Source organism: Trachinotus anak, unplaced genomic scaffold (assembly GCF_046630095.1).
Source record: "Trachinotus anak isolate AG129_WGS33_773 ecotype Australia unplaced genomic scaffold, CSIRO_AGI_Tana_v1 ptg000021l, whole genome shotgun sequence".
NCBI classification, from domain to species: domain Eukaryota; kingdom Metazoa; phylum Chordata; class Actinopteri; order Carangiformes; family Carangidae; genus Trachinotus; species Trachinotus anak.
This window is the reverse complement of record NW_027273872.1, coordinates 17,975,466-17,985,062: the sequence shown is the minus strand read 5'-3', so window position 1 is coordinate 17,985,062 and position 9,597 is coordinate 17,975,466. Positions and strand designations below refer to the sequence as shown.

General features: G+C 43.1%; 2 protein-coding genes across 2 annotated transcripts; one reads left to right on the top strand and one right to left on the bottom strand.

The window, feature by feature from the left end:
* Positions 1-1,791: 1,791 nt before the first annotated feature.
* On the bottom strand, positions 1,792-5,345 carry nsdhl (NAD(P) dependent 3-beta-hydroxysteroid dehydrogenase NSDHL). Its single transcript, XM_071457134.1, has 7 exons — positions 5,136-5,345; positions 4,865-5,026; positions 4,414-4,560; positions 4,179-4,307; positions 3,649-3,791; positions 2,937-3,039; positions 1,792-2,568 (listed from the first exon to the last, which is right to left on the bottom strand). The coding sequence occupies exons 1-7, from the start codon at positions 5,154-5,156 to the stop codon at positions 2,236-2,238; spliced, it is 1,038 nt and encodes a 345-aa protein (XP_071313235.1). The 5' UTR covers positions 5,157-5,345; the 3' UTR covers positions 1,792-2,235.
* Positions 5,346-6,581: 1,236 nt separating this feature from the next.
* Positions 6,582-9,006, top strand: cetn2 (centrin, EF-hand protein, 2). The gene is made up of 5 exons (XM_071457137.1): positions 6,582-6,960; positions 7,170-7,334; positions 7,453-7,581; positions 7,779-7,916; positions 8,128-9,006. Exons 1-5 carry the CDS (start codon positions 6,958-6,960, stop codon positions 8,215-8,217), a joined length of 525 nt encoding a protein of 174 aa, XP_071313238.1. The 5' UTR covers positions 6,582-6,957; the 3' UTR covers positions 8,218-9,006.
* The last annotated feature ends 591 nt before the right edge of the window (positions 9,007-9,597 follow it).

Below are 9,597 nucleotides of genomic sequence, written 5' to 3'. Positions count from 1 at the left end.
CACACACAAATGAAGCAACTTGCAGCGACATCTCCGGTGGGAATTGTGCTCTCATGCTCAGTGGGTATGGAAACCCAGGCAGCACACACATGATTAAAATGAGATTAAAAAAACAACACACACAACTTGAACTGAGATAACGCTCAGAAACAGTGGTCCACACCTCAATAAAAATAACATACAGGTCAATCTAAGTATCTTTTTTTCAATCAGAACGCTCTGAATTCTCATTGTATATTAGTGATTTGTACAAAAGAAACCACTAATATTTATGTGTTTTCTCGTAGGACATAATGTAGGTACAAAATAAGATGTACGCTATGATAAATAAAATGTTTGCTCAATCTAAGTGACTGACTGTCTGTGTTTCTACAAGTGAGAGACAAGAATAATGATGAGTCTACGCTCCTGCCAATTGTCCAACCATTTCTTCAACAAATGGCTCTGAAAAGCACTGTGTTACGTGCGTTTCTGGCCATGGTATGCACTCTGAAAGCACAACATGGGGATCAGCCTACCTAGCCTTTTCAAATCAGAAAAAGGGTGTGAATGGATTTCACAACATCCCACAGAGAGTAGGTGGAAGAGGAAATTAGCAAGTCTGAGAACCAAAGTTTCACTCTGGTGAGCACACTGGCAAGTGTAAACGCTTGAGTCTATTATCTACATGGATCCCTCTCCCTCTCTCCCCTGGAACATGAAACCAGTCTGACGGCCTTGCCCGGTGACGCTAGACTCTCGCTGTGAATCATTTGGGTGCTGCTGGCGTAGAATTAAAACGAGAATGCAAAGTATCTGAAGTTAACCTCCACCTCATTGTCACCACACCAAGACAGAGAATGACAAATATGCCTCAACTAGAAAAGGATAATCTCTTTAGCAGCTAATTAACACATTAAACATAGATACAGTGAAAACGGGGCACTGTAATATCTACAAGTTCATAACATTTTATAAGTTTGTCATTCAGTCTGTCAAAATGACAGACTGAATGTAGAAATACAGGGATTGTGGCTGACAGTGTATTTTCATTGCCAATCCCGTTACTGTATATGATGACAGGCCTTGAATAGTATTCTGGCAGTTTGCCTAACTTGTGAAAACACATGCCACTGATGATATCTATCTAATACCAGAGAGGCAGGGTCACCACAGTGACCGAGTGAAGTCTGTCTTCAAACAATGCTCACATGCTCATATGTGCATTCCAACAGCTACTGATCACTGTAATCATTCCTCCTTCCCATAGCTATTATGAGAACTTTTCCAAATGCAGTTTCATTATAAGAGACTGCCTTCCCTCTGTGCTAAAATCCCTTCTTAAGTTTAGTCTGAGTTAATATGCAATTTTGGCAAGTGGGTATCTTCCATGGTTTCAGGGGGTTTTTTGTGCAAATTTCCCTCTTTTCTTTCCCTCATATTAGCTTTGGCTGAATTTCAGAATCTATTTTTTAAAACAATGAAGATTGTCTCTTGAACCAGAATGGCATTAAGGGACTCCTTTTTATATCCAATATGGACAAGAGGAACAAAAACAGCAACCAAAGCTGTTCCAATGTATGTATCAACTGTTTTTGGACAAACTTCAAAATTTGTGCTTTAAAATATGGGCAGTAATATGCTGCTCTATATAGCAGCAGGAAGACTTTCCTCAAAATTTTGGACCCTGACTCCAGGAATTGGAGCTAAATAAAATAGCCCCAAACAAAAAAAACAAACATTCCCTGCCATATACTTTGGGCCATATAATGTAAAGCTTGAGATGATTGTAAACAATAATCTCCATGCAAGTTGTATCAGGAGAACCATCATTTATTGGAATGTATCAAGGCATTTTGACTTATCAGCAGCATGTTAATGTGTGTACAGAACATGGTTGAAATATGAAGGCAGAACAAGAACATTTTTAAGTCTTTGTTGTTTTCACAGTGTAAGATCACTATATTTCAGCTGAAATAAACTGTTCACTAAGTGCTTTACAACTTCTGTAATATCAGACTGTAACGTGTTCACCAAAGCCAGGACCATCTGCTGCCATCTGCTGGTGGAAATCACACATCAAAGTTGAAAAGGCACACAGATGCTACACATTGTGAGGTTTGGATAAACTGTCTTTTTTTCTCAGTTTGATTTGTCCATTTCTTGTGACCTCCTCACCTCATTCTCACCATGAGTATAACCGTACTAACATCCACAGCATTACATGTGTCAACAGTCTTCATCTTTACGCTACCATCAAGCCCCTTTTCTGAGATGAGGGTAGCTCTGAACTGTGCGTGCGATCCCGTCCTTCAGACTGACTACCGGTTTGTAGCCCATGTCCTGCTTGGCGCGTTCACAGCTGTAGTAGTGGTGGGTTCCAGCCAGAGCCACTCTCATTGGAGTAAAAGTGGGTTTGAAGGACACTAGAGGACGCAGGATGAGGGCGAGCAGCCACAGGAGCAGGGCCAGCCCGTACACAAGGGTGTAGGGGAGGCGGTAGCGTGGAGCAGCATATCCCAGCCCCACCAACACCTCAGACATGAAGTCCCAGAATCTAACTGGCTCGTCATTGGTGATGTGGTACGGCTGAAAGTGAAGCAGAAGATACGAGACCAAATGACAAACAAGACAATATTTGGCTTGTTTGTCTTGGATTGTTGTGAATGTTTTATCATTATTAGTAGTAATATTGCATTATTAAATTTAGTTTCATGTTGGCACCACCCACATATAAATGATGCATGGAACATAAACATGTGTGTGCCCCCTCCTGCCCCTCCCAGCCCGATCATATTGGGTTTTTATGCAATTTCACAGGGTGACAACAGAACGACCTGGCTATGGATAAGATCTCCTGACCCTACAGTGCAGTGGATGCCTGCAACTAGCACCAGGATCCTTTAAGCCAGCTGCACCATGAGGTTGGCTCTGCTTTAGATCTTGTTTTCACTCACTCTTCCACATAAAGGCGAGTCCGGCCTGAGGCGTTCAGCAGCCAGGATGTGTCCATGAACTACATTCTCCACAAAGGTGAAATCTACCAGGTTGGTTCCATCTCTGCAGCAAATAAAATAAAGAGAAATATCGTTGAGCACAGAGGAGTGAGGAAACAAGACTCAGCTGTCCCAAAGCGCAACTTCACAACCATCTACCTCACTACTTATTCCAACTTTTCAAATGGCAGGGGAGAAGTGGGTAGGCTGGTGAGAGTGTGGTTGAAGAGGCAGAGGAGTGGATAAGTGTGTTTGGAGGTAGATTTTAGAGACAGTGAAATGTCAGAACCCAGGGTTTTCACCCACAGTGAAGGGACACCAGTGCATGCAGATAAAATCTTAAAACAAACATGAGTCACGAAGGTTTTAGATTTCATCCAGTAAAACAAGTTGGCCGTAATTGTGACAGAAAATGGGTCTTGGTGCCAGTGGAAAAACACTGTTTTAGGTTTACACAACACACAGGTTTTTATATCAAGCTCTGTGTTTACATCTAGGAAGCCAAAACAGAACATGACTGATGTTAGTTTCACCTAAACTGTCCCCAGTAAGACCCTTATTTTCATTTTCAATAATTTTTTACTTATTATTGCTGAAGCAAGAGCAATTTATTATATTTCTATTAATAAGTTGAATTGGCATCTGAATTGATGATTACTCCCCCATGACTTACCCAATGATGAACTTCATCTTGCCCCTGCGAGCCGTATCCACCAGGATAGGAACCAGCTGTGGGTCCCGGGGGCCAAAGATGCCATGAGGCCGGATGGCAACTGTGAGGAAACCCTTCTCCTTGTCACAGGCCTCGAGGACCAACTAAAAGAAAGAGAATATTATATTCAGATCTTATCATGGGTGCTCTGATAATTTGCCCAATTCCCTCTAATAGGTGTGACTGATTGTGAGGGGCATGGGGCAAATGACATGCAAGTCCAGGAGAGATGTTCCCACTACTGCTGGGATGCTGATGAAAATAACCATAATTGTTGAAAATGAAAAAATATGCACATCTGAAGAGGAAGGAGAAAATTCTAAAAATTACTTAATCACCAGTTCATTCAATTAAAAATCGTTTATTTCTTTCCAAATCACGAGGAGCTGGAGCCTGGACTAGCATCTGCTGAGTTCAGTACATCACAGGTCGAACTACTGGGCCACACTGATGAAGCCAATAAACTCTGATCGAAAGCACCGCTCTCCCACCTTCTCCTGCTCAATCTTGGTCTCTGTGTAGTAGTCGATGGGCTTCTTGGCATATGGTAGGTCCTCTCTCCCATTCTTAATGTCCGTCCCTTCAAACACCACACTGGCACTGCTGGTCAGGACCAATTTCTGGCAAACACAATGAGTTCAAACACTTTATTGGAAACACCTTAAACAGTGAATCTGGTGCATAAACAAAGGAAAAGCCCAGTCTCTCATTACCTGGCTGCCTCACCTGTACTCCAGCCTCGATGCAGGCCTGAATAACGGTGCGCGTGCCCTGAATGTTGACGCTCTCGAACAGTGCACGGTTATCACTGCCAGGGGCCGGGGAGGCACAGTGGAAGACCAGGGACACATCCCTCAGAGCTGGCAGCAGGGCCTGCAGCAGAGTAACACAGAGGCCTCACAGCTGTTGGTCACTGGTCGAGGACAAAGAGATTTTTTCATGTGTTGCACATGTTCATTTATAAAAAGGAAGTCAGCAGCAGGGACTGCAGGTATCTGCACCACAAGGTGACACAGCACTTTCTCTTCAAATGTGTGTCAACAGTGTCTTTTAGCAAACACCGAGCACTTTCAATGTGCTCTAAGACTCAAGACTTGAATTTGTGTTAAGTCAGGTCACTTGGATGGGGAGTCAAGTCTCACAATAGTCCAGTCTCCCGGCTGAGAGGACAGAGTACCTGTTTGCTGCAGAGGTCTCCCTGGTGAAAGGTGACACCGGGCAGCTCGTAGCTCTGGCGGATGTCAAACACAGACACAGAGTAGCCTCGATCCAGCAGCTTCTCCACCAGGTGTCTGCCCAGGAAGCCGGAGCCCCCGATGACTGCACACCGCTTATTACTCTGCACGACACGCAGGGAGCGGTTATTAACCCACAGCTCTGCAGTGGGTAAAAAAAAAACAAAAAAAAAACACGCTTTCATAATCCACAGCGTTCATCAGGTAACTTACCGGTCTGACACGCGTGGCCATGACCAACAGGTGAGCGAGGATGTCCACAACCGGTCGGTGATGAGGGCTGCTCCTGAACACCCGGCGCACAGGGCAGGTGTGTGTCGCCTTCTCCCCGAGGAGGCACCTGCACGCTTTACATTTACTCGCAGCGGAACTCACCTGCAGCCGGGGCGTGCAACCAGCCCGCGTCCAGACCGCGAGCCGTGTGAAATCAGCTGAGTGGGACCGGCTCTGTGATTGGTGGAGCTGATGCTCAGCGCAACCGCAACAGCCAATGAGGTTCAAACTACGTCAAAGAACGCGACAATTTAAACCAATCGCGGACCACAACCCGTGATCACAGTCAGCCTCCGAGCTCAAAGACCACGCCCACTGAATCACTGCTTTATCTAAAAGCTTCAATATTAATATTATTCAGAAACTATGTCGTTTTTTCTTTTCTTTTTTTTTTTTTTAAGTCCACATAACTGTCAAATACCAGCGACTTCTGACTTCTGACGTAGGCTTATAATAGAAGAAAAATAACTAAAGTGAGTAATAGCAAAGTAAAAGAAACAGCCACAGAATCAAATTGTGCTTTATGTTTATTATTGATGTGGCAGTGGGAGCTGGTGCTGCACTGGAGAGCAGTATATTGAAAGGTGTTGCAAACATTTGGTCCCCTGATGTATGTAAATGATGTGGACAAGTACAGTGGCGTAAAATAGATTTATCACCTGTTTGACAACGTCAGAAAAAAAGTGAAAATGTATAAACTTTGAAAAGTAGAATTCATGGCAGAGCGGTTGTATTGGATTGTATAATAATCAATAATTATATATAATAATGTATAATTATAATTGTATACAGTTGTGCCTAATAAAGTGACCACTAAGTATATTTGAAATTTCAGCAGCTAGTCTTGTGCCACGGAGTCTTAACAATGTCTATAATAATAATAATAATAATAATAATAATAATAATAATAATAATAATATGCTTTCCTTAGAGGTGATAATGGCCCCCTACAGCAACAGAGGCATTATGTATCTAAGAACTGTACTGTATAATTTTTATCATTAACAATTCATTACTATCTTATTACTCCCTATATTATCATCATCATCCTCTGTTCTATTAGAGTGAGCTCTCATAATAAATCTCTGATCTGCTGACACTAGAGGGTGTGTTGAGCTAGTTTCAGAGGAGACCGAGCAAAGGCACCATTTATGATATACAGTCTATAATAGGATATCATGTTCATACAAATATGAGACATTCTCCACATTATATTCTTGTATTTTATATATCCCTATAAGAAAGGATATTCCACATGTATATCCCAAGGAGGTTTTACTTCATTCTCCGCAGCTCTGAATTTTCTGATCGTGTCTTGCGCCCCGTGATTTTCAGCAGCCAATCATCTTTTTGCCCGACCGGCGCGTTTCATTTCCACCCCAGATTGTGCCCGTCGTTATCCTGGTAAAGCGCCTCGGCAGCAATCGAGCGATGGGCTTGTGTGCCGGCGAACAGGGTGTGGAAATCAAACATCTCGACTCCATCGGGCTGATGAGCCTGTGCATGCTGCTGTTAGCTGGAGACGCTCATTTTCTTCATATTTTTTGCAGCTTCTGCCGCTAAATAAACAGGAGGCTTTGTTGCATAAGAGACCGTCATACACTCAGTGCGGTTAGACGGTTAATGCGAGCGGCTGATGTAGAGCAGGCACCGTCTGATGAGCTGCTCCTCCCTAAATGATAGGGGAGGCTTCATAGCCCAGAGGAAAACATTGATTGCCTGATAGATCTGCGGTTCATCTTTGTCAATCAAACAGCAGCTGATGGTGAGTGAAAATGCCTCATGCTCTTATAATAATCTAAATCTGTTAGTGTGTTGCCACAGGTGGGGGATATTTAAATGATTCCTCATTCTTGTGGGTTATAGGTCTAGGGGAAATACCAGTTTTTCACCCAGAGACCTCTCTGATTCTGATGTTATCGAAGGTGGCTCTTTTTTTGTTTCTGTTCTTCGTCTTCCTTGTGTCCCCATCAGGCGACCAGTGCCAAGAGACCATCCCTGCAGGGTCCAGTGCCCCCTCCTCGCAAGAAGACGGCCCCCAAACCAGAGCTGACCGAGGAGCAGAAGCAGGAAATCAGGGAGGCCTTTGAGCTGTTTGACACAGATGGCTCTGGATACATTGATGTCAAAGAGCTCAAGGTAAAAAAAAAGAAAAAAGAAAAGGAGGGCTCAAACACTGATCACAACCAACACGTGTAAGGCGGACAGAAACGGTTTCCTGTGTGTCTCAGTGTCCTCCGTTCTCACTCTCTACCAGGTGGCGATGAGAGCTCTGGGGTTTGAACCCAAGAAAGAGGAGATCAAGAAGATGATTGGTGAAGTGGATAAGGATGGCACAGGGAAGATCTCCTTTGCCGACTTCCTTACTGTCATGACACAGAAAATGGTAGATATCTCTACTGTATATGCATTTCCATCGCTTGCAGCTCCAACATTGTTGAATTTCCTTAAACCGGTTCTTTTATCAGAGCCCACAACCTTCACTTCACCCCGTCAGCCCCATTTAGATTGACTTGCATTGGCGCACACGAACTCCGGCCAGATTTCTTCAAGTTTCTGATCTGCTCATTCCCTTGTCTTTAGGCTGAGAAAGACTCCAAAGAGGAGATCCTGAAAGCTTTCCGCCTGTTTGATGATGACGAAACAGGCAAGATCTCCTTCAAGAATCTGAAGAGAGTTGCCAAAGAGCTTGGCGAGAACCTGACAGATGAAGAGCTGCAGGTAAAGCATATAATTATGTCATAACGAATAACTCCTGCCTAACAAAAGCAGACCGCTGGTGGTGTTTACAAAGACAAGGGTCATGACTGTAATTTTGAATGATGTCAACACAACATTTGCTGATGAATGCAGGCGAACTAGCTTGATTTGCTTGCGGCAGGCCCCTTCATTCTTCTTTTCAGTTCCTCTTCTATTGTGTGTGTCTGTGAAGGAAATGATAGATGAAGCAGACAGGGATGGAGACGGAGAAGTCAACCAGCAAGAGTTCCTGCGCATTATGAAGAAAACCTGCCTGTACTAAAGGAAGTGCATGACATTAGGGTTGGTGATACAGTGTCGAGAGGACCAGTGGTGGTTTTACCAGTAATGCTGCTCATGTATCTAAATTTCCCTTTCCTTATTATTATGTCGTGCCATTTTCGCTTAAGAAAGGTGTAACCGTCACATACTTCAGTGAACGACTTGAACCACTGATCTATCTTCCACTGATTTACTCGATAACCTACATTACATTTGCCAAAAACTCTAAGAGAACACTCTCCTTCTCGTTTGAAATGCTGCATACTTTGATAATATTAATGATAATATGTCGGTCATTTGTTGTCAAGAAATTTCTCAGTGCCTGCCTCAACATGGTGACAACCACAGTACATTCCAATGCTTTGATTGATAACACAGTGTGTGCATTACGTTTCATTCATCTGGAGGATGCCTGATTTACACTGGCAACTCCTGTTTCATCTTTTCTTGTTTGTAACGTGAGCAGTTGATTAAGCACTGATGACTGGAGAGTGCTGTCTCACCTCAGTGCTGCCTGTGGATTTGTGCCTGAGCCTCTTAAAGGGGTGATCATCACAATCAGGGAAGCTGCCCGCCCGCCCGCCCTCTCGGACCCACACACCTTCCCCACTAGTCTCATTACCTTTAAAATATGCTTGATCGTTGATGTATTTTTCTTGTAGCATTGAGTGTGTATCCTTCCATTGTGTATATTTATTCAGTATTCCTGAATGTTTTGTATGATAAACGGTGAATTAATAAGTAGATATACATTATTGTTTAAAAGACAAATTAAATATCTTGAAGCATTTTTTTCTGACCTTTATTTCTATTTATTAGAAGCATCACATATGTGTGCAGTGGTTATCAGTGTTTGAACAGCTTGACTCTGTTTTTATCTCAGTTTTTTAAACCTACATCACAAAAGCTTAATTTTATTCTACCTCTGCTAATAAAACGCATATTGTTTGTCTCTGAAATACAAATGGATTACAGGAAAATGCTGCTACCTTACCACAGAATATTGACTCAGCTACCCAACCGTGCTTTTTCAGACAGTTGAGTAAATTCAAAACATGGTGCAATACATTCGGAAAGATCTTCGCTGAGCAGGAAGATACTGCTCCCCTCATTCACACAATGCAGGTAAAAACGGTTCAGTTTTATAAACACCAGCTTGACAAATGAATCCTCATTAGACTTTATGACTAATTCTGGTTGATGACTTTGTTCCTGTGTGCAGCCTGTCGTATCCTCTGCTGCAGCTCCCGTGAGCGGTAACCATAGACTAATGGAATGAGTGACACCCCCAAGTTGTAGGTGATGGTTGCTGCTATATCAAAAGCATCGTTGTGCAGGTAGCCAGGGATCAGGTAGCTGTTCATGACTACAGGAACTGAAA

Excerpts from the sequence above, each read along its gene's own strand:
- nsdhl (XM_071457134.1), bottom strand. The coding sequence starts at position 5,156 with ATGGCCACGCGTGTCAGACCG. Across the intron at positions 4,561-4,864 it reads GAGACCTCTGCAGCAAACAG|GCCCTGCTGCCAGCTCTGAG; the intron begins GTACTCTGTCCT and ends ACTCTGCTGCAG. Across the intron at positions 2,569-2,936 it reads ACTCGCCTTTATGTGGAAGA|CCGTACCACATCACCAATGA; the intron begins GTGAGTGAAAAC and ends CTTCACTTTCAG.
- cetn2 (XM_071457137.1), top strand. Across the intron at positions 7,335-7,452 it reads TTGATGTCAAAGAGCTCAAG|GTGGCGATGAGAGCTCTGGG; the intron begins GTAAAAAAAAAG and ends ACTCTCTACCAG. Across the intron at positions 7,582-7,778 it reads CTGTCATGACACAGAAAATG|GCTGAGAAAGACTCCAAAGA; the intron begins GTAGATATCTCT and ends CCTTGTCTTTAG.